At 38.4% G+C, this 24,666-nt stretch overlaps 2 protein-coding genes across 5 annotated transcripts; both read left to right on the forward strand.

The window, feature by feature from the left end:
• LOC133531111 (pro-resilin-like) lies at positions 1 to 10,334 on the forward strand. Of its 3 annotated transcripts, XM_061869229.1 has the most exons (7): positions 1 to 1,274; positions 2,175 to 2,210; positions 3,848 to 3,903; positions 5,255 to 6,376; positions 6,696 to 6,840; positions 7,576 to 7,710; positions 8,384 to 10,334. In XM_061869229.1, the coding sequence occupies exons 2-7, from the start codon at positions 2,205 to 2,207 to the stop codon at positions 8,501 to 8,503; spliced, it is 1,584 nt and encodes a 527-aa protein (XP_061725213.1). In that variant the 5' UTR covers positions 1 to 1,274; positions 2,175 to 2,204; the 3' UTR covers positions 8,504 to 10,334. The 3 variants fall into 3 exon arrangements, with proteins under 3 accessions (XP_061725213.1, XP_061725212.1, XP_061725211.1); XM_061869228.1 differs by lacking the exons at positions 1 to 1,274; positions 2,175 to 2,210 and having other exon boundaries at positions 3,739 to 3,903; XM_061869227.1 differs by lacking the exons at positions 1 to 1,274; positions 2,175 to 2,210 and having other exon boundaries at positions 3,772 to 6,376.
• Positions 10,335 to 18,048: 7,714 nt separating this feature from the next.
• LOC133531184 (pro-resilin-like) lies at positions 18,049 to 23,929 on the forward strand. 2 transcript variants are annotated; one of them, XM_061869318.1, is made up of 6 exons: positions 18,049 to 18,982; positions 19,734 to 19,795; positions 20,265 to 20,411; positions 21,062 to 21,194; positions 22,930 to 23,064; positions 23,565 to 23,929. In XM_061869318.1, exons 1-6 carry the CDS (start codon positions 18,809 to 18,811, stop codon positions 23,742 to 23,744), a joined length of 831 nt encoding a protein of 276 aa, XP_061725302.1. In that variant the 5' UTR covers positions 18,049 to 18,808; the 3' UTR covers positions 23,745 to 23,929. The 2 variants fall into 2 exon arrangements, with proteins under 2 accessions (XP_061725302.1, XP_061725304.1); XM_061869320.1 differs by lacking the exon at positions 22,930 to 23,064 and having other exon boundaries at positions 18,050 to 18,982.
• The last annotated feature ends 737 nt before the right edge of the window (positions 23,930 to 24,666 follow it).

Genomic DNA, 24,666 nt, shown 5'->3' on the forward strand with positions numbered 1-24,666 from the left:
TGCGTTTACTAGCATAGAATAAAAACCGGATAAGTGCGAGTCAGACTCGCCCACCGAGGGTTCCGTACTTTTTAGTATTTGTTGTTATAGCGTCAACAGAAATACATAATCTGTGAAAATTTCAACTGTCTAGCTATCACGGTTCATGAGATACAGCCTGGTGACAGACGGACCGCGGACAGCGGAGTCTTAGTAATAGGGTCCCGTTTTACCCTTTGGGTACGGAACCCTAAAAAAGATAACTGAAAGTTATAAATAAAGGGGTCCACTGATTACCAGTTCGCCGGACGATATCGGCCTGTCAGTTATTCGCAAAAGCTGACAATCGCGAATAACTGACAGGCCGATATCGTCCGGCGAACTGGTAATCAGTGGACCCCTTTACATAGGACCTTATTAGTATCAAACTAACCCAAATCACATGCAATTTTACATCAACATTGTTATGTTTAAACTACCAATTTATTCAAATCCTGGTATGGTATTTATTTGGGTTCAAATTCTGGTAAGGGCATTTATTCGTGTGATGAGCATGGATATTTGTTCCTGAGTCATGGGTGTTTTCTATGTATTTAAGTATTTATCAATATTTATATATTATATATATCGTTGTCTAAGTACCCTCAACACAAGCCTTATTGAGCTTACTGTGGGACTTAGTCAATTTGTGTAATAATGCCCTATATTATTTATTTATTATTTATTATGACTCTGTCCGTGCCCAATGTTTAAACATATCAACTAAACTTGATGATTTGCCGAGATCAATATACAATCTTGATGGACCATATCATTACTATGTTACCACGAAGGTTCATCTACAATGAATCATCAAGTATTCACCTGAAAACTTCACTATACTACTTTAACACAAAGCGATAAAGCTTAAAATCGAAGTAATATCAGTTTAAAAAGCGCATTTAAAAGTTTGTCAATAACTTAAAGTTGAACCACTCTATTTGCGCTTTGATTACTCTTACTAGGACCGTATTAAGATGTGATAAGGTTCAAAATTAAAGAAATTTCCTTTTCAAAATTGCATCGCGTTATGGGCGATTTTTCATTGTTGATTTTCTATAAGTAATTGGTCAAAATATAGTACGATCTTAATACGGAGTGATAGAGGTCAGAGTTGAATGGATTTGGGTTTAAAGGACGCAAATGGTTGGTAGTTGTGGTCATTGTTAAGTTCGTTGTATAAATAGGCAGTGTTAGTTTGGATTGACACATTCGACAGTTTGTCTTACATCGGGTTGTATCTCCTAAACTTATAGGTGGGTATAAATTGACAAAAAGTGGACGCGAAGGTACAAGTTCGGAGAATCTGGGAAATTGTGAAAAATATATAAACCTAGGAATTGTTTTTCAAGATATCAAAGAAATTCAATCAGTATAAAAACAAATATCAAAGTCAAATTTCATTAAGCAGGTGAATTGCAAGAATAAAAACAATTTTGAACGTGATTATACTACATTATAACATAGTTTTTCAGTGTTTAAAAAAAAAAAAAGTTTTTTAGTTCATTTTGTTAATGTTTGTTATGTTACTATTAATGTAGTTTATTGGCAATTTTTTAAAATTTTCTCCAATTTGGCATTATCCATTTATTTTGATGTTGACTGGAAGATATCGCCTTTTGGCAATTTTGTCTGACCGCCTGTTGTCTGTAGATTAGTTTTAGAATTCTTTATCGTCATTTTCTGTTTTGGTGAACAATAAATTAGACATTTATTGTCTATGTTACCCAATACTCGTATCAAAATCATTGTGATCTAATTAATACCACAAGAATGACTCTCTACGTAGGGGGCGCCACTATCTCAATCCATCACAATCTGAGGGTCTACCACGAAACAAGAAAATCGGAATTTCGTTATCTAACCTCTCTATCACTCTTGCACATTCGAGCGATGAAGAGGCAGATAATTAAATTTCGATTTTCGCATTTTCCGACAGGCCCTTTGTAAATAAACCGCCTTGATGCCTCAATGTCATATTTTATTATCTGTGAAAACTTGTCAAAATACAGTTTAAGGCACAGTATGTACAAGTTACTCTATGGTTTACGAAAGGTGCTAGTGCTGCACTCTGGCGACAGAACATTGCAGTAATACTCCCTATATTTAGGTCAGTTTTATGGTAATTACTTACATATATTTTTGTGTTGTTTCAGATATTCATATTTTGATCTCAGAGCAACAACATGAAGGTAATTCATAATACTAATTGTAAATTCACATTAAGTAACTTATAATTTTATCTAGCTAACAGGCCAATTCGAATGTACACTGATTGGCATAACTGATGTCATTCAAATATCGTTCATTTCGCTCGTATTTGTCCTTAAATATATTGGCGCGAGCGTACGCACGATAACTAAATAATTATTCAAATATCATTCTAATGTCAGTGTACGTTCGAATTGGCCTGTAAATTTAACAACAACACTTTAATCAGCTGCTGAAAATCGCTACTTTTAAGAACAGTACCCCTAGTGTAAATTTATTCGATGGCATACGCGTTTGCGTTGTCTCATTTAGTATGGGATTTACACACAGCGCGCCAAGCGGAACGTTTTGGAAACTTTAAATCCCATACAAAATGAGACTTAACGCAAACGCGTACGTCACGTTTCGAAATCGAATAAATTTACACTAGGGGCTCCGTTACTACAGAAAAATAACAGTTACAAAGTTCTTCTAGTATTCTTTTGAGTTTTTAAAGGGTTAACCGCATCCGCCACAGTAAGATATAAGGATTAAGGTGCAGTAGGATGAGAAAGACTTTTTTAAAAGTCGTAGCGCTTTTTTGGATCACAATACTGCTGTTATAAATTTAATTAGTAATCTTGAGTTTTTGACTTTCGCTGGATAGAAAAAAAAACACGAGCATAGGTCTAAAATACACTTGAAAAATTATAATAGTGCTTATAAGCTAAAAATATGAAAATTGCTTCTAAAAATCGGTAATATTATGCTTGAGCTCAATTATACTCAGCGATTACTTTTTTATTAATAAAACAAACATAAAATTAAAATTCATAAACATGATATCTGCAGGCCCGAGCACAAACATCTATCTCGCTCACACTTAAGTTTAGGGAGAGTGAGAGAAGAACATGAAATTACGGGGCCTTGAACTTCACTACTTTCGGCAGCCTACCAATGGTTGGCGCCATCACTCTTCATTTAATTAGACGACCAGTTTGGCCTAGTGGGTAGTGAGCCCGCCTACGAAGCCGATGGTCCCGGGTTCAAATCCTGGTAAGGGCATTTATTCGTGTGATGAGCATGGATATTTGTTCCTGAGTCATGGGTGTTTTCTATGTATTTAAGTATTTATAAATATTTATATATTATATGTATCGTTGTCTAAGTACCCTCAACACAAGCCTTATTGAGCTTACTGTGGGACTTAGTCAATTTGTGTAATAATGTCCTATAATATTTATTTATTTAAGTTAGCCCTACAGTGACCCACCTTAAAAATAAATAAATAATAAATAAATACTCGTATTAAAGGACATTCTTATAAGATTGACTAAGTCCCACAGTAAGCTCAAAAAGGCTTGTGTTGTGGACACTCAAACAACGACATATATAATATACAAACACTTAAATACATAGAAAACACCCAAGACTCAGAAACAAATATCTGTGCTCATCACACAAACACGCCGTTACCGGGATTCGAACCCAGGATCATCGCCTTCATAAGCACTACCCACTAGGCCACTAGGCCAAACCGGTCGCATAGCTTTATTACTTTTTTCCGTGTTTAATAATTATCCTACAAGTTCTCAGCAGCCATTTGTAATTAATTTACATGCTGTTTTATTTGTTTCAGGCGTTCGTTCCTTTAATTTGTTTATTGTCGCTAGCGGCCGCTGAAGCTCCTCTCGGGTAAGTTAATTTAAGTACTGCAGTCGCCTTTAAGCAGTGTCTTACCTGCCCGCGTAGCCAACGTGCATATCGTTCACGCTCCGTGGCGAACGAAATGCAACTGTCACAGTCGCACTAATATGGAAGAGTGATAGAGAGAGATAGCTACGATACGCTACGGAGCGTGAACGATTGTAACGTTGGCTACGCGGCCTGAGCGAATAACTCGCGAACGCGAAGCAGCGCGGCGCGGCGCGGCGCGGCGCGGGTGAATTGAATCCTTTGATACCTATGGAAGAGCCTACGTGGGCGATCTCCGAATGTCGTTGGGCCGCCGCGCCGCGCCGCGTCGCATTCGCGAGTCAACGCCCACGTAAGTAGCGCTGTAAGAGCTTACCCCTCTGTTGAAAACCTCGGCCAATGGTCATATGTATTGTATTGACTGATGTTTATTTGACATGGCTATTTGTAGCCTTTGTATGTTACGTTCAAATAGCTATACATTCGACGTGTCTGTCCGCCGCATAAATCGGCAGACTGTTTTGTACAGAAAATTACAGACAAGACGTCTCCAGTTGTTAAATCTTTCAAGATTTAAGTATTTCTAGCCCCTGATGCAAAAAGGGGATGTTATAAATTTGACCACGTGTGTATTTCTGTGACACCGTAGCTTTTAAACGGGTAACCGATTTAGATGCGGTTTTTTAATGCAGTTTTTATAGCGCTACTTGGATACATTTTATAAAAATCGGTTCATTTGTTTCATTGTATAGGCGATTTTTTAAATTTTAAATTTATATGATTACCTATTTTGAGGCTCTATTGAGGCTACGTTAGTGCCCTAGAATACTTTAACTCGATGGAACAATTGTTGGTATAATTAAATGGCCTATTATAAGCCTTATTGCAAAGTCATAACGTCTACTAATGCTCAGTTAAGTGTGTTACTGTTGTATATAGGCGTACGAGTGTTTTATCGTATTGATCATAAGTAAATCATCATAATTTGCTCTCGTATTCTTGAAAAGTTGAATAAAAAAAAAACCAATCAATTAAAATATGTATTATATTGTATATGTAAAAACACACATTGACCCCCTTATTTATAAACGTCTACTAAAGTTGACAAGCCGCTAATAATCGTTTGTCCCTTTCCATCATACCAATACGTCGGAAAGGGACAAACGATTATTAGCGGCTTGTCAACTTTAGTAGACGTTTATGAATAAGGACATAAATTTTTCATGCCAAGTATTAGGTCAAGTATGTCCTATGGGATATCCATAATACATAGATGCATTGTCACTGTCAAGTTAGTGTACACAAAATCCGTTATATTATTTAAACTGACTTGGTTTACAATTCATTCCAGCGACGGTTACGCCGCGGCTCGATCAAGCCATGACCACGGCCATGGTTCCCATAACCACGGTTCCAACCTCGGCCGTTCTCTCTCCACCGAATACGGACCCCCTGGGGCCTCTAGTCGGTCCTTATCCCAAGAATATGGGGCACCAAGTGCTCGAGGCCTCAGCCAAGAGTACGGCGCGCCAAGCGCCAGGGGTCTTTCTCAAGAATACGGGGCACCTAGTGCTCGAGGTCTGTCACAGGAATATGGAGCGCCAAGTGCTAGAGGACTCTCTCAAGAGTACGGAGCTCCAAGCGCCAGGGGACTATCGCAAGAATATGGAGCTCCAAGTGCCAGGGGACTTTCGCAGGAATATGGTGCCCCTAGTTCCAGAGGACTCTCTCAAGAATATGGAGCTCCCAGCGCCAGGGGACTTTCGCAAGAGTACGGTGCCCCCAGCGCTAGAGGACTGTCTCAGGAGTATGGAGTTCCCAGTGCCCGAAGCCCTTCTGAAGAGTACGGAGCCCCTAGCGCTCGCGGCTTATCTTCTACCTACGGCGCTCCTTCCCAAGACTTCTCCCGTGGACTTTCTCAGGAATACGGAGCTCCTGGACTAAGAAACGCTCCTTCAGACTCTTACGGCGCACCTGCTTTCAGAAATACCCCTTCGGATTCTTACGGAGCTCCCCTGTCTTCTGGTCTTCAAGATTTCCGATCAGCTCCTTCTGAGGCATATGGTGCTCCGTCGGCTAGAAGTTTTGGGTCTCCTTCTCAGAAATATGGCGCTCCTGCTCGTAGCTCATTCCGTAACTCTTTGTCTCAAGAATATGGTGCTCCTTCCACCCGATCTTTCTCTGGCAGAAACTCTTTCAAATCCGCTAAAGGCCGCTCTGGTTTCTCTACCCCCTCGTCTACATACGGTGCTCCTAGTGGAAGGTCTTCTGACTCCTATCCCCAAGGGCATAAGGCTGGCTCGTTCGCAAGCGCCCGGTTGTCGGATTCCTATGGCGCGCCCGCTGCAAGGGGTCTCTCGGATACCTATGGAGCGCCCGGTGCAAGGAGCCTCTCGGATACTTATGGAGCGCCGAACAGCAGAGCTGCGGGGTTAAAGACCGGTGCTTTTGCTTCGTCTTTCGCTTCTGCCAGGTTAGTATTCTGCTACCTATATGTTAAAATTTAGGAAATCCAATAACACCTGTCTTATGTTACTCGAACTAACAGCAACATTCTTTACTCACAATCGGTGGATCTTTTATTCATTTGCGAGTTTACGAGTATTCAGTTAATACTTAACCTAGTGTACCAGTAGTACCTACAATTGACTACAGGTAGGGACCTGATGATTTCAACGCCTCTAATCACGATTGATAATCATATCATTTCTTTATATCTATATTCGCAATAAGAAAGCTTAAGGCTTCTTGACTTTGTTCTATCCTTTAATACTTACATCATCTCGTTTCAGGTCATCCCCCTCCTCCAAATACGGCGCCCCCTCCGCCTTCGATGCTATGCCCTCCGAGGAATATGGCGTTCCTGAACAGTACGACTCTCTCTCAGGCCAGGGCTACGGGTACGCCAGGGGAGCTCTTGATGAACTGTTGAACCAGGTTCGTAACATCATCAACCCTTTGAACGCCACGCCTGTCGTGTGCGGCGCGTCATTGTCAACCTTGTAGGAATGCACTTAGGTTAATAACGGGCTGTAGCCACGCGTGTCTGTTGACGCCTTGGGCGATTAAAGTGTTAAGTGATGACAATGACTGAAATAATTCCGTACCTACAAGGATTCATCAGTCAAATAAAAAGTAGGTACTAAAATAGTAAAAGCAAAATAGCAATATAATAAAATTTGTGGGTCGAATGAGTGGGATGAATTTGAAGAAAAAATTATGAACGGCTAGATTGGGGTCACTATGCCTTGGTAAAAGTTGTTAAATAGTATAGGTACATAGTGTTATTCACGATAACGCGCGAATTTGGCAAATCTAACCTTTAATGGCATGAAAATACGAACTAAAGCACGCGTCGTCGTGAATGACACGATCTATAGCATCCGATAGTCCAATGAAATCATACTTTTTAAACAAGGTTACAATCAGCATAAGATTTCGTAACGAAAACTGTTATTAGATGTTCATATAGTTCATAATTAAGGGTATACCAATGCCAATGAACAATTTATTAAAATTCAATACATAACTTACACATCTCAAGCCTATTTACTTAGGTATAACTTTATTGAGGAGTGAAATTTAATAAGAAAGTAGGACAAAAAGGACAAATACTCTTGAAGTTTGGTGTGAATTAAGTTTTGTATTAAGCTTCCCGATTTGTTATTTCAGGAGCCAGCGAACTACGACTTTGCGTACAAAGTGAACGACTTTGAATCTGGCAGCGACTTCGGACATTCGGAAACCAGGCAGGAAAACCGTGCTGAAGGCAGCTACTTCGTCGTTTTACCTGATGGCACCAAACAGGTAAGGAACTATATTATAAAGTGAACGACATCGAATCTGGTAGCAACTTTGACCACTTGGAAAAAAGACAAAAGAACCGCGCTGAAGGCAGCTACTTAGTCATCTTACCTGATGGTACCAAACAGGTAAGAAACTATAGTACAAAGCGAACATCTTCGAATCAGGCAGCGACTTTGGATACTCGGAAACAAGGCAAAAGAACCACTCTGAAGGCAGCTACTTAGTAGTTTTACCAGATGGCACCAAGCAGGTAAGAAACTACAAAGATATTAAACAACCTTGTGTCTGTCGGTGACTTCGGGCACCTAGAAATCCGAACCACCAATCCGGTAAGACACCACAAAATAATACGATCAGCCAAATGTGGCGTACACCAATTCAGTTCCGGCAACATTTCGAGTTGTTTTACTCGATACTAGCTGAGGAACTATCTCGGCTTTTCTGTTCAAAAGTAACTTATAACGCCTATCTAGGTATATGCTAGATGTATAATATAAATATAACTGTAATTTTCTGATCTTTCAATGGTAAATGGACTCATTAAAGTCCTCAATGTTGTTCCTAGGCAGAAAGCTAAAAAAGTTATTTTCAAAAGTCAATGTATTCTTAGGCCTTTTGACATAATTAATTAACTGTGCACATTTTATATTTAAACAACATTGTAATTCCTCAGGTAGTAGAATACGAGGCCGACGAGCGTGGTTTCAAGCCCCGCATCTCCGTGGAGCCAGCATCTGGCGGCTACGACGACAACGCCAATAACATCGGCCGTTCCGCTGATGGACCTTATTAATAACACAATAAGGAACATTTTACTATAACTATCCGCCCAAACTGAGAACCGAGGTCATATTACTATCTCTCTCAGTCTTACCATGACCACGTAAGCGTGAATGAGAAGTTTTACGACCCCAGTCGGCAGTTTGGTTTGCGGATAGTATAGAGGAGCAAAGTGATGACTTGGCCAGCCAATTATTTACCACGATTACGTTGCTAATTTGTAGAAGCTTATGATCTAATTGGCGTAAAGTCGCGGACATCATTCTCTTTTCCTCCAATTAAACCATAATAAGAGTAACAAAGAAAGATGTCGGCAATTAGCGAACTTCGGTGTTCGCGGTATGCCTCAGGTCACTTTGGTTCCCGATCGGAATGCGTTACCATGATTGCTCAGAATTCAGTTTAAAAAGTCCAATTCCAATTTCAAACCAGTTTAAAGGACGAGAGTCAGCGATGCCTTATAATATGTTAGACTGCAAAAATATTACAAGTTTCATTTATACCGTTTCCTAAACTGGAATTGTTAATGGGCTTTTAAAATTGGAATTGCTTTAAAGTGTTTTTGTTTGCAATTTTTGTTACGAACTTTACGAACGACTAGCGAAATACTCATTTATTTATTATTTTTATAGCAAATTGAAAAAATGTATAAAAAAAGTACCTCATAGTCTGTAAGTTGCTTGTGATGTAGTGATAATTTAGTGCAAATACATTTTTATGACGTTATTTCATACTTTTTTATTTCGTATATTAAAATTAAACCCCAAATACGATCACCTGCCTTCTTAGCATCTCTTAGTGATTGTTGAATGATAATTGATAACAAGATTTACCACTTATCTATTGATTAATAATCTTTTCGTTTCTCATGCTCTGAAAATGGGTCGTTATTATTGTAAAAAGTGTGCAGAAAATGATACATCTCTGCTCTGGAGCACTGTACTTTCTAAGTATATGACGCGATGTTCCATCTTGAAGTTCCAGTTCATATCTTCCGGCTCCATCATCAGATCAGTTCGACAGTACCATATTATTGTATTGTCATCAGAACTACATACAGCTGCCAATTTTCATGACGCTACGATCCTTGGAAGATGGCTAAATTAGTTACCTTAGATTCCATTACATATTAGTTACATACAGGTCGACCTAGTAAAAGCGTGTTAAAAATACGCGAGTTGTCTTTAAATTACTTTTCCTACTCCTCTACTGTTATCTGTCATTTATGCATTCGTTAACACGAATATAAGAACATACATAAAAGGTTTCAAGAAAAGTCTATATTGTCTATTCCTCATAACAGCACTTGTGCTTTTAATCGCTATAATGTTACTGCGATTAATGGCTACTAACCTAACAAAATCAAAACGAATACAGTTTTATACTATATGCATTGATGCCAACTTACAAAATATTCATTTGGTTGCATAGTAAAAACAATTACTTCATAAGTCAGAAACACGCATGTGACACCCGTAATATAGCAACACCCATAGACTACGAAGACCGCTTAGCGTTGTTTGTTAGTCTCCGTAGGCTACGGTGGCCAAAATCGAGAAAAAACTGTCCAAAAATTTAATTTAGCAAGTAGCAAGTACCAGGGCCTCATGAGTTACGAGAAGGTGTCGCCGACCGCCCGGGCCGCGGCGGGCCGGGCGCGTAACAAGGCATGCTCGCGCGTCTTGGCCATATACTTTTGCTTTGTTTACCTAAATTAAGATTTATTTTTGTTGACTCGTAGGAAAAGTATTGTATGCAACGTTGTATAAGTAGGTCAAGAAATGCTCGTGGCGTATTCCTTTACAATGTTCGCCTACGCCTTCGGCTCCGGCTCACATTGTAACTCACACCACTCGCCTTTTTTGACCCTTCTTATACAACTGTTGCATAATAGTACATTACGATACAAGTGCGAAAAATAGGAAATTCGAAACGAGTGGCGATAAATTAAAACACGACCGAAGGGAGTGTTTTAAATCGACACGAGTTGCGAATTACCTATTCGCACATGTATCGTACAACGTTTTACAGTACATATGGCCCTTTAAATGTTCGACACAGTAACGTAATATTCTAATTTTCGCACTAGAGCGCTAAAGTACCACCATATGTACTGTAAAATACTATTATGAACATTTTATTCTTAAAATGGTATACATGTCATCTGTTGACTAAGTAAATACCTATGCCAACAAAGTAAGTAAAGTACAGTTGACTTAGTTTACAAGGAAGTGTTAAACGTAATTGATCAATTGTGTACCTTTACTTAGTAAAAACACTAAAAACTGTACTTGTGATTGATTGATAGGGACCGTGCGCGTTGGAGGGTCTGCCATCTTGTGGTCTGTACATCATAAACATGTACATTTCGTCACGTGTTTTCTTGTGCATAGTAGGTTCTGCCATCTTGTGGGCTACATCGGAACAATAAATATCACATTTACGCCTCGCGCCAAAAATCTGACGGCTCCTGTGCTGCCTCCTACAGTTCATGCACGCTCCCTATAGGCCAATCAAATTAGATTTTTTCTATGAATTAAATCAGAGCTAGCTGGAAATCGTTTTAATACCTCGCTTCGTTCCAAAATGCGTTTCGTTCGTTCGTTCCGAATTTGCGCAATCCCAGGCGGTGTGCAATATTTTTTGCTCTTTTTATTAGTTTTTTGCTTGTAGCTCGAAAACGGTACGTTCGACGGAATTTATAAGTCTAATCGTGATGAAAATTGATAACTAATAAGGATCCTAAAATTAATTTAATATGAATTCGTAGTCAAAGTTGTAAACAATGGCCGCCATTTTGAATTTCTTTATTAGGGTTCCGTAGTCAACTAGGAACCCTTATAGTTTCGCCATGTCCGTCTGTCCGAGGCTTTGCTCCGTTATCATTAGTGCTAGAAAGATGAAATCGCATCGTTGGAAAGGTCTTTAAAAAAAGGAAAAAATAAAGAAAAGACGGTCTTTGTCTGGAAGAGATCGCTTTTTAGCGATAAGAGCGCCTGTTGTTTACCTCTTCTTTATGTGTTGTATTATTTGTACTGTTTCTGTATTGAGGTGTGCAATAAAGAGTATTTGTATTGTATTGTAAAAGCTAATAGGAGTATTCAACAAACATTTTTTGATAAAGTTATATTCGGAGATGATCGCTCCGAATGAAAAAAATAATGTCCCCCCCCTCTAACTTTTGAACCATAGGTCCAAAAAATATGAAACAATCGTGGAAGTAGAGCTTAAGAAAGACATTAAATTAAAACTATAGTGGATATGATCAGTTTAGCTGTTTTTGAGTTATCGCGAAAAGTTTCCCCTTCATAGTAAAAAGACGTACACCCACAGTTAAATGTTATTACGATATTAAATGGGTTCTTAAAGTTATTTGGCATTATTCATGTAAATAAGCTAAAATTTAATGAGATAAAAATTGCTTATTTTACTCATTCTATTTTTATTCAATATTTAATTTGACTAAAACAGTTTCATTGGCTGTATGAGTAAAGCCGTTGACTATTGGCAGTTTTAGAACGAAAGAGTAAAAATTAAAAAGTAAGAGGCAATCCCGCTAATTATATATTCATATTCGTTTATTGCACTCATGTACGATGCATTATGTCTAGGACTTATTGTTATACTTTACTTTTTCATGCTTTAATGAACCAAATCATTTTAAAATTACTGCAGTTTGTTTGTGTTTTATTCATATATAGCAATCTAAATGTTTTTGCTATGGGATATTTATATTTAGTCATGAAAAGTCTCCGATTGCAAGTAAGTCTGTTAATTAGGTACTTTAATTAGGTGCTGATTATGCAAGGTTGCCTATTTGTTTAACTCGGGTGAAAGGTACCGTTTCATCCCTTGGTTAACAATCTTTTATACTTGAAGCTCCAGTTTAGCTTATTGTGACGGAAGAGTAACTACGGAATCCTTCACTGAGCATGGCCCGACATGCATCTTGGCCGTATTTATTTATTAACTTGCAATGTACCTATGTATGTACGGATCAAATCTTGCAAGTTAAATTTGACCCACTTCCTGGTTTCCGATGAAGCTGAAAAGCATACACATGTAAGTCGGGTGACAAAGCAATATTATGGTACCATCAAGCTGATCTGATGATGGAGACAGGAGGTAGCCATAGGAACTCGATGATAAAACAAAGTAAACTAATTGCGTTTTGGGTTTTCAGAATTGTCTGGATGAGTATTAGTTGCCTGTGGAAAGAAAAGTATAGTCAACGATAAAAACTTGTATCAAAATATTGACCCACTTCCTGGTTTCCGATGAAGCTGAAAATTTGCATACTTATGTAGGTACATAAACAATAAGTGTGCCTAATAGTGTAAAATAAAATAAATAAATACATTCCTTCACACGACATCGACTTGTGAAAATTATTTTATAACAAGTCTTCGATAGCGCGTTGAAGTCTAAAACTCTACATGTTCTAGGGGCGTTTTAAATAAGTATCACTCTTAGGTTATCTTTACGTCACGCTCACACATATGTGGCTATGCTTTAGAGCGAGCGATCAACGATAAAAGGTCCTTATTTCAAGCAATCTCCTGTTCTCCACAGGTCGGATTTCTAACCAATGCTCTAGAAGATTGTAAGAAAGTTTGATAATTTTCATGGTTTTTTCTGTCTCGTCCTGAGGGTCGTGGCCTAACTAGGTGGAAGCGCTGGTGGCCTAACGGTAAGAGCGTGCGACTTGCAATACGGAGGTCGCGGGTTCAAACCCCGGCTCATACCAATGAGTTTTTCGGAACTTATGTACAAAATATCATTTGATATTCACCAGTCGCTTTTCGGTGAAGGAAAACATCGTGAGGAAACCGGACTAATCCCAATAAGGCCTAGTACTAGTAGGCCTCTGGGTTGAAAGGTCAGATGGAAGTCGTTTTCGTAAAAACTAGTGCCTACGCCAATTCTCGGGATTAGTTGCAAAGCGGACCCCAGGCTCCCATGAGCCATGGCAAAATGCCGTGACAACGCGAGGAAGAAGATTCCTGAGGGTCGTGAAGTTGGAATCTCGTCATAATCTGAATTTTAATTATTTTGTGGTGAGCGTTCCAAGCCAACTGAACATCTAGCAAACTTCACCAAGGAGGAGACTTCGGACGTTAAGGATCATGTCACTGTTCCAGGTCTGTACATATTTGAAGTGGCAAAAGTAGTTCGTAAACATCTAAATAAATTTAGAATGCGTGGTCCTAACTGCCGATGGAAATAATCCCCTCCCTAACATGCACAGACTAAAGAAGTCTGAACAATGTGTGTGGTACATAGGTCCTAGAATCTATAATCGTTTCCAGCTGGGCCGGCCATATGACCACCCCACCAGTCGGTGGGGAAGCGACCCGCGACAGCCGCCGCAGCCGTGAGGCGGTAGCGGCCCCTCATACCCCCCTGACGGGGAGTATCAACAGATCACTCACACACACTCTATAATCGTTTGCCAAATAATTTGAAGTCAGCTGAATTATCAGATAATATATTTATAAGTAAGCTTAAGCAATATTTAGTAGATAAGGCATTTTAATCATTAGAGGAATATATTAATCAGAATAATTTACGTGATTATTAAAATGGGATACTTATTATTATTATTTATTGTTGTTGATATATAAAAAATAGACATAAGATGTAAATAATTAATGTAAATTGACATGTAACGTGCGTTATGAATGAATAAATTGAAATTGGAGTTTTGGCAGAGAGTCAAGTTCCGGAGGTTCCGAGGCCGCCTCCCTGACACTGCGGGGTTGCGAACTGCAACCCAGCTATAATTGTATGTTTTTAGTTTTAAGATATATTTTATAACACAAACTTAATAACTAATCTTTATTACTTAATACTTATGCTGGTTTTAAAGTATTTATCTATGTGCTAATAGTTGCCCGGAAATAAAGATTTTCATTTCATTTTGTCAATTCAGTTTTTGTTAACCTTTTTATACAGTGTGTATTTTTGATATAACCTCAAACTTAAACTAGACGTAGGATTTAGTGCTATAAAGAATTCTGAAAGTTTTTTTAGTTTAGTCTTCACTACCAGAGCATAATTAATTTTTGCATTTTTTTCGAGCGGCAATGTATTTCCTACATCATGATCACTTGTGACAGTCGTGACGTCGCGTCATTAATGAGACGTTTTGAGTTAAAACAAAGTAGTGATACATTGCTTGCTGAATTATTTTGTATGAAAAAATAAAAGTCGTCCAAATTTTATAAAACCTATGAAAGTGTGTTAATTACAGCCTAAACTAACTGCCCTTTGATTATGTGTTAGTATCAAAAATACACGCTGTATAGTCATATAGTAACAATTAAATTCTACTTACATTTAGAAACTTTCGATTAATATATACCATGACCATCTACTGAGTTATGGCAACTCATGTACAACACAATAAGAATCTAGTGAAACTACAAAGTAACATATATGTGAAACATGAACCCTGATAGGGTGTAGAAAATTAGTTATATTTTAATATTTATTTCTAACGTGGTAAACTTACAAATAACAAGTTATATTACATACTAAATTAAACTATAAAACTTAAAACCTAAATCTAAAGATAAATAATACTAAACTTAAAATAAATTACTAAAAAATATCCCCCTGCGGCATGGTGCCGTAGATGCTGGCAGCATTTCCTCGCTGTATTGCACGACTAATTCTTTGAGCGAGGAAGCTGCTAGCTCTGCGGTCACCGGTGACCTCTGCTAACCTTTTTGATAGTTCCTTAATAAGCTTAAGGGCACTTGGACCCCATGGGCCAAGGGTCTCGACGCCAAAAGGTATCAAATTGTATTCGGCGCCGAGACCCCTATATTTGGTGATTTTTAATTTTTACCTGCCGACCTTAGCAGATGTGCCGTGGAGATGAGACGGGGCTAGGGTCTCTACACAAGTGGCGTCCCATACCAGCACCCGTCCCATCTTCCACGGAATATTTATTAATTTATTTAATTATTATTTAAAATTAAGTAGGTACTAAAGTTTTTAATAAATATTTCAAAATAACAATAACAAAAAATGGAATTAAATGAACATAACACAAAGGCAACTCTAATTATATCTATAAAGTACTAAAATAATATAAAGGATTGATGGAGATGGATACACACAGGTGACAAAGGATGCATTTTAAGCTGATTTTTTTTCTTCGCAGATTTGTCAAATGAAAATACGAGTCAAGGCACACGTCTTCGTGAATGACACGATCTATATTTATAAACGTTGGTCAAATTTAACATATCTCCGATAATCGTTTAACCCTCTCCGTCTTTTTGACATTTCTGTTTGTTAGAGAAAGACAAAAGTTATCAGAGGTTTGTAAGGGATTGCTACTTTTTATGAATAAAGGGTTAGTCTTAATAATAATTATTAATTGCGACAAACTTGGCCAACTCGTTTTGGGGATAAATGAGAATAATCCGAACTTGTATTCGTTGTTTTTTTTACAATGACCATTTTATTTTATTACTTATTACAAAACTCTTGTAGACTTACAATGACCACAAAATATTTCTGTAGATTAACATTATTGTCATGAAATAATTGAATAGGTGTACCAGTTTGGTCGAAACCGAAACTGACCAGCTACAGACAGAAGAGCCGGCATGGAAATGAACAAGCATTCATGTGTAGTCGGTTCCCTAACATAATTATCCAACCACAAACCAAACCACTCTGTAAACACAAGTATATTGTAAATATTTATAAGGCATGAAACGTGAATAAACGTTTATTTATTTATTTATTTTTTACTTTTCTATACAACTTAGTATGGCTATTGGCTACTTGGTTACTTAAGTTGGGGAACCGACCGTACAACAAACATACGAACACAACTAAACATACTTTCAAAGGTAAATACAAAATATACGGGTTAAGATTCATTCCCTATTTCCGCCTTTAACTGGTCTTTACTACGAACCTTAAGGTCGGCCTTCAAAGTCACTTGAAGGTCTAGGGAATCATGACAAGTGACGTTGTCGTGACGTTTCGTTGTCACGTGACAACGGAACAGACAACGCGACAACCAGGGTAAGGTCGCGTTACAAAACGAGGCTTAGGAAGCCGGAGCATCCTTGTGCGGCACAGCAGCGGCGGTGGAGAGGACGGAGGAAGATTATTTGGTAATAAGTTTTTTGACAAAAAAAAAATACAATTTTGTTGATTGACAAACTTTTACCGTTGACTATATTTTTCTTTTATCTGGCTACTAATACCAAATAATACTTATCGAGACAATTCTAAGTGCATATTTTAACAAACCAAAACACAATTTGATTGCGTTGTTTTATCACAGAGTCGAATGATTCAAATCTGCTCGATGGTACCATAGTATTGCATTGTCAGCCCATTTACATATATAATGAACGTGAAGTTTCAGCTCAATCGAATAATGGAAAGTGGGTCTACTTTAGCTTGCAAGATTTGACCTGAACATACATACAAACATTGTAAGTCATCATATAATCAATAAAACCTTGTAAAAAAATGGTGGGTGTCAAAAATTTAAAACACACTTTTAATTGCTTTAAATACGTATTATGTATATCTTCGAAGCGCTGGTGGCCTAGCGGTAAGAGCGTGCAATCCAGAGGTCGCTGGTTCAAATCCCGGCTCTTACCAATGAGTTTTTCGGAACTTATGTACGAAATATCATTTGATATTTACCAGTCGCTTTTCGGTGAAGGCAAACATCGTGAGGAAACCGGACTAATCCCAACAAGGCCTAGTTTACCCTTTGGGTTGGAAGGTCAGATGGCAGTCACTTTCGTAAAACCTAATGCCTACCCCAATTCTGGGGATTAGTTGTCAAGCGGACCCCAGGCTCCCATGAGCCGTAGTAAAATGCCGGGACAACGCGAGGAAGAAGAAGACGTATTATGTAGGTATATATTTATAATTTTCTTACGTTTAATTTGAATTATACTAAAAAAAAACGAAGAAAAGTTTGGTTAAAGTCATAATGTAGTTTGTCTTTTTCATAAATTACTTGACATGTTGTTAGTTAAACAATAAGAAAAAAATAAATAAACAGAGAGCTAACAAACGCTACGAAACTACTCTTAAATAATTAATGCAAAACATGGTACCTAGAAGGCACTTTACGAGCCCGTGCATTATGCTACAGTCAAACTACATCCAACTACTTCAGGTACCAAAACTACGACTATAATAATTACTCTGTATGTACAATCCGCGGCACGGAAGTAAAACCCGAAAGAAGATTTCAATTATTAAAATATACCTGAAATTTAAATTAGTTAAATACCTACCTATTGAAATTTTATAAGTCAAAAATGTTGATAAGGCCTTAACACTTTTTACTCAAGTGTGCCTGCGCAATAACGGCCAAAGTGGGTTTTACTACTTTTACTTACGTGACTATACAAAAATACCCGTCTAAGAAGTGTAACGTTCTTACGGTAGATGTCGCTAGGGTCCCCTAGATCCATATGGTGGAAAATTTTACCAATATGACTTGGAACTCCGGTAGCCGTCTAAGAAGTGTAACGTTCTTACGGTAGATGTCGCTAGGGTCCCCTAGACCCTTATGGTGGAAAATTTTTCTGCCTATGGATGAGGTCTTGTTGGCTCAGATGGCAGAGCGCTGGAGTATCGATCCAGATGCCGTGAGTTCAAGTCTCACCCAAGACAGTAATATTTCCACTTTTAAATTTATTCTAATATTTTTCTTGTTTACTTTGATACACTTGGCTTTGATACACACCAAAGCCAAAGTTAGTTAATAATTATTTACGATACAAGTGCAGAAACTGAAACCGAAGGGACTGTTTTAAATCGACACGAGTTGTGAATTACCTTATCGTACAACGTTTTACACTACATATAGCTCTAAAGTTTCGACATATGCACGGAAAGTGCTCATTCCCGCACGCGTCCGTGAAAGTAGCACCATATGTTCTGTAAAATTATTATCAACATGAGTAACACAATCTTTGTCAACGTATTTTTGGGCCGCCTTGTATACATGGTCACGACTCCATTGATTTCTCTGCGCCTCTAATCCGCTATACCTTGAGAGTTCTTTTCTTATCTAATCACCTGTAATTTTTTAACCCCTACCTCTACACTCCTACATACCCTATGGACCTTCAGACAGTGTAATAAGATCTATTTTATCGTGGCAAATGTAACATGTCAGTCTTCACACTCCTACAGTCGCCATCAGATATATCGGAGCGGGCAAGTTGCTCACAAATATCTGAACACGCTTCTATTGTCAAGGCGCTAGAGTGCGTGTTTAGATATTTTTGAGTACCTCGCCGCTACGATATATCTGATGGCGACTGTACATACCTTATCGAGAAACTTTAGACATTGCAATAAGAATTATTTTAGCGTGACAAATAACATGTTTTGTAAGGGAAGAGCTTTGTATAAAAGCTTGGAAGATGGTGACATTAGCACATTCGTTGTGACATCTGTGTTCTGGGACACTTCAGCTAACATGAAGGTAGTGTGATAGTCATATTTTGGTACCTATATTAAATATAATATTTATAATAAATATTAAAGTTAATTTTTATAATTTCAAAAATATAAAAAGTGAGTAAAAATCTAAATGAGTAACGGAAATTATTATTAACCTGAAATAAAATAAAACTACGAATTTGTTTATGTATTAACATTTTTTTGGTTAAAAAACAACTTACGATGAAATCTGCCCGAAATCTATGCATATTTGGAGTTATTCTTTTGTTTGTAAGGGTTATTAAATTTATTTACTTAATCATATTATTTTCATTCACATAAAACTTGGAGGATTTAGCAACTGGAGACGCGTTGTCTGTAGTTTTCTGTACAAAACAGGGTGCCGATTTTTGCGGGGGCGGGGCACGTCAAATGTATGGCTATTTATACGTAACATACAAATAGCCATGTCAGATAAACGTCAGTCCATGCAATACATATGACCATTGGCCGAGATTTTCGACAGAAGCGACTCCAGTTGTTAATAAATCCTTCAAGACCTAAGACAACAATGTTTTACTTTTTTTACATTTTTTTTGACAGAATATTATTCATTCAATGAAGAAAATTCAATATGTTATGAGTTATGAATAATAAGATTTTATATGCTGTGCCCTTGCAGGGTCCATGTGAGACATTGTATATCATATTGTATAACACCTATACTGTACCATGGTTGCAATAAAGAATGATATGATATGAATGAAAAAATACGTTTATCATATTTGTTCCAGACTATTATTGCAACAGCTGTTCTGGTGGCCATCACCTTGGCTGAACCCCCTCCGTCTAATAGGTAATGGATATTCAATATTTAAAATGTTCACATGCAAGGAAAGCTAATCAAATGTAAAATGCCTCTTTATGATATGTGCGAGGATGTGTAGCGAGGAATGTGTTTGAATAAACGAGGATAAGCAACCGAAGTGATTCTATTAAGTACTTAACAAACACTTCCCTCTCTATCCTCGTCTCTGGTAGAAGCGCAGCTTAATGCTACAATAATGTTTCTTTAAGAGTCAGTAGCAGAAATAGTTTCAAGCATTTTTTGACATCAAGAGTTTTCTATTGCCGTGTTTCTTGCCGGTCCCATATTGGGATACCCTCTTATAATTTAGGAGGGATTCAAATCTTCTCGGGCCAGAGGTGTAGAGTTAGAGCCGGCGTAGCTTTATTTGACGTTCATTAAGCGTATTGCAATATGCCTACTTGAAAATAAATCTTTATCTAGGATATAAAAAAAAGTAAATTTTGTATTGTTTCAGCTATCTCCCTCCCGCTGCAGGCCGAAGTGGCGGCTACCCTAGTGGTGGTCCTCAGGGTTCCGGCGTCATAGCGGCCAGGAGCGGCCTGGACCATGGTTTAGACCATCACGACCATGGGCATGCGGCGCAGGGCAATGGATTTGCTAGGTAATTCATCAATTGGGTCCTTATGGCTTGTACCTTAGGGCTAGCTCGTTCTTCGGTCAATGAATCGGCATAGTGATCCAAAAGACGAACGCAGCTAGTCCTACGGCTTAATAAAAACATATATTTTTAGGTAGTTAGATTTATTTTTATAGGTTAGGTTACATTTTATTCTTACTATGTTATTAAGCAGGTATGTTTTCGGTTTTAGTAAAATACCCTAATCTATCCATTGTTAACACATAAATATTTTTACCGGGATTTGTACCTTGGACCATCAGCTCCATAGGCAAAGTCACTATCAAGTGGACTAGCCCAAACAACTATACATTCATTGAAATTTTACTGGTAATCCTAGTCTAGTCGGTAGTGACACTACTACGAAGCTGAAGGCCTTCATCACGAATATTTGTTCCTGTGGATGTTTCTATGTACCTATTTAAGTATGTAGTATGTATATTACCGATTGCTCACCTAGTCCCCATAGTAAAAGCTTTGCTTAGTTTGGGGCTACCTTAATTCGTCGTTCAAAATACCTTTGACCCTCTTTTCCTTATTTAGCACTGAGGAGGTTTGAACTCACGACCTTCCCTGTTTTCTGTTGATTTAAGGGCAAAATTGTAGGAGTGGACTTAATGGTATTTATTTTATAGGAGTGGACTTAATGGTCTCAGTGGTGGTCACGGCTCCCACGGCCACGGACAACAGGCCAGGTTCGGCCAGGAACAACAAGGGTATGACCACAATGCTGCCGCTTTTGGAAGGAACGCCCTTGAAGAGAGCGCGGTAAGTACAACTTTCAATATATTTTAAATGTATCATGCTCCAATTAGAGTAAAAATCATTTAAAATCAGGTGGAGTAAAGGATAACTAACACTAGAATGGCCCGGGTCCGGGCCGAGGCTTCAAACTCCTCGTTTTCTATGATGGGTAATAAGTGGTCACGTGATGCTTTTTGTAGAAAACTTTAGTTTCGGACGGCTCGGTCCAGAGGGCCTACCGCGAACCACGTTGCTGCCTCCCTGTTACGCTTACGTACAAATTTACAAGTACGACAGAGAGGCCACACGTCTAACGTCGTTCGCGGTAGGCCTGCAGAGCTGAACACTGGGACAACATTAATATTTTCATGGAATTATTCATATTCTCTGGACAAAATAAATTAATAGGTATTAAATATGAGAGCCTCGGTAGAGAGTACCATTTTGTACCATTTGGCGTTGAAACTCTAGGTCCATGGGGTCCCAGCGCGCACAAGTTTTTTGGAGAAATCGCGAAATGTCTGGTTGACGTAACTGGTGACCGAAGAGCTGGCGGCTTCCTCACACAACGTATCAGTATTGCGATACAACGAGGAAATGCCGCCAGCATCCTTGATACAATGCCTTAAGGGCCTATTTTAGATATAAGCTAGTTATAGTAATCATCTGTATATATCCATTATGTATAATATTGTTATTGTCAATAAATAGATTACGTCATAGGTATGCTCATCTCACCTCACATGACAAGCAGTTAGGTGCTGTTCAGGTGTAGGTTTTTTTTTCGGGTTGGATTTTAACATGTCGATTTGAAAAACTGAATCACTTTTCAACAGTTACGCTACTATTCTTATCTAGTTGAACATACTCCGTCCCCATTTTAAAACGCATCATTTTCATTCCATTCCAATTAAAATCATGCTTCAACTAATGAAGGTCCCTCATAGACTAAGCTGGAGGGTTCCTTTCCACTGAGATAGAGTTGAGCGAAGATAGGAGGAGACGTGCTGGAAACAAACAATAGCATTGTGGTACGATTCGAACTTAAAGATACGTCAAAAATTTCCTAAAGATACGATATGGATTGGATATGTCAGTGTCTTAAGTGACGTAACTTCAAACGTCATTTTTGACACTAATCCATATCGCATCTATCTGACAACATACCAAAAACAACCAACGTAATTTAGTCGAGTTATTTGTTACCCCTCCCGCATTTCATCTCCATATTATTATACCTCTATGGTTCATATAATATCCATGAGCCTGCCTAGCGCTACCAGAGAGATTAGGAAATATTCTTTAAAGCTGAAAGCTGGTCACTTTTGCAACAGTTCTGCCATAAGAGATTGTCGTCCTTTCACTACCGTCCATAATCGTATCTTTAGAAAATTTTGACGTATCTTCTGACGTTCGAATCGGGCCGTTGTAATCCACATCTCTTCTCTGCTCCGCTGGATTACGACCAATGCTTTTGATTGATTCCCGTACGTTTTCTCTCATCTCCGCCTTAATGAAAATGCAGCCTTACGGTAGGTAGATCATAAAGCTTAATAGGTAGTCTATGTGGGGTCTAACAGAATAAGTATAAGTACTGAATTACTGATAAAACAAACAACCAAAGACTAGTAAACAATCACTAAGTCCCAGCACCATAAAACATTTACGGGACTTGAATTTTTTTGAATCTTATAATTTGGAGAAATCCTCGTAACTTGCTAGTCTGTGGTCATGAGTACTTATGCTTAATTCTGTGCAGGAGCCGGCCAACTACAACTTCGGGTATATGGTGAATGATTTCGAGGAGGGCACGGATTTCGGGCACCACGAGGAGAGGCAGGACGAGAGGGCTGAGGGGGAGTACCATGTTGTGCTGCCTGATGGCAGGAAACAGGTAAAGGGTGAACGTAACTTACAGGTGTAATGACTACTGCATTGGATATCTTTGATTACCTTTTAACTTCTAAGAAACTAAGACAAGTGGTTTTTAAATTAGGCGAAAGGTTTATAAATACAACCGTCTGGTCATATTGTTTCATCCATTATTCGAGCTGCATCTTACCATACACATTTCTCATCGTAATTGTTAAGTTCGACTGGTGGGCCTACATTAGACTGGATCACTGGATTAACAAATTGGTGCTTAACCCGATACATTTGAAGTCTTTAATTCTAATGGCCTCTCAAAACGTCATCGATAACTGCCTGCGCTTCGCAATACATTGCGGTATTTAATCGATCAATTGGATTTGTTGCTGGTACTTAAATCGCATGCCATTGGTTGCAAAGTCTGTAGAAGCCTTAAAGTAGAAATTATCTCTTTCAGCAGTAATACTTGTATTTTCTTACTTCACTGTTATGAAGGACTTTAATCACGAATTTCTTTTTTTACAGACTGTAAGCTATGAAGCCGATGAGCGTGGCTTTAAACCCCACATTTCGTACGAAGACACCGACGCGTCCGCTCGCTCCGGTGGTTACGACTCGAATGCCAACAACGCGCGCAGCGGCCATGACAGTTTCGGCAATGGCGGCCATGGTAACCATGGCAACGCCCGCTCCAACGGCTACTGACTCAATTCAAGCCTTATTGTTATAACATTAGGTCTCATTTTGCTTTGTAAAATGGCTTAGTTTGAATTTATATATAAGTGCAAATGTGAAAATACAAAAATATTATTCTATTTGATTTATTGTATTGGTGGCACGAGCTAGCTGTTTTTGTGAATAGGTAAATATAATGTTATTTTTTCACTAAACTAATTTGGTTTAACTCTATCGGCCTGAATCCTGACATTCTTGACAAATTTATTAATATGCGTCATTTGCTTTTATGGCGCATGGCACACTGCATCCGATTCCCACGTCGCTCCGATGTTCGAGTGAGACAATGCTATGCGCGTATTATAGCGACATCCCCTTCGCATGTCGGAGCGACGTGTGAATCGGATGCAGTGTGCCTTGCGCCTATAAAAGCCGAGAGTCCTTTATAAAACATTTAGCGAGTCCTGAATTTTATATCGTTTCAATCAAACAATAGTTATTTATTACACAAGGGGCAAAGTTGTTGTTTAACCGCTCTTTTAGGAAAAAATGAGTTTTAGCCGATATAACAAAACACGTGCTCATTATTTTGTGCTGCTTTCAAACATATACTCAAACCAGCCATTAACTAGCAAGTTGCTTGAGCATCACTTTCTATAGGAGTTAGAAGATTTAGTAATTTTTTAGTACTTTGGAGGAAAATTTCTCCTAATAGGTTGAGTTTGGGCAGCTAAAAAAAAATACGTGTCTGTTATTTTAGACTACTCTATAACATATATAAATATAAATCAAATCGGAACCGGACAGTTGGGTACCTTTCCTTGTAAGCCCTACAGCGGTGGCAGCATGGTTCAATTTTTATCACTTGTCACTATGCCCGTCACATTCGCACTTACATACTTGTTACTACATGACAGGCATGGTGATAAATGATTAAGACCATCATCTAACC

The sequence above is a fragment of the Cydia pomonella genome, chromosome 24 (assembly GCF_033807575.1).
Source record: "Cydia pomonella isolate Wapato2018A chromosome 24, ilCydPomo1, whole genome shotgun sequence".
NCBI lineage: Eukaryota > Metazoa > Arthropoda > Insecta > Lepidoptera > Tortricidae > Cydia > Cydia pomonella.

Bases quoted from the DNA above. Each gene is read 5' to 3' on its own strand.
- LOC133531111 (XM_061869227.1), top strand. From the start codon at position 5,127: ATGCCAAGTATTAGGTCAAGTATGTCCTATGGGATATCCATAATACAT. The intron at 6,841-7,575 runs GTTCGTAACATC...TTGTTATTTCAG, and splicing joins TTGATGAACTGTTGAACCAG to GAGCCAGCGAACTACGACTT. The intron at 7,711-8,383 runs GTAAGGAACTAT...GTAATTCCTCAG, and splicing joins TACCTGATGGCACCAAACAG to GTAGTAGAATACGAGGCCGA.
- LOC133531184 (XM_061869318.1), top strand. From the start codon at position 18,809: ATGGCGACTGTACATACCTTATCGAGAAACTTTAGACATTGCAATAAG. The intron at 19,796-20,264 runs GTAATGGATATT...GTATTGTTTCAG, and splicing joins GAACCCCCTCCGTCTAATAG to CTATCTCCCTCCCGCTGCAG. The intron at 21,195-22,929 runs GTAAGTACAACT...AATTCTGTGCAG, and splicing joins ACGCCCTTGAAGAGAGCGCG to GAGCCGGCCAACTACAACTT.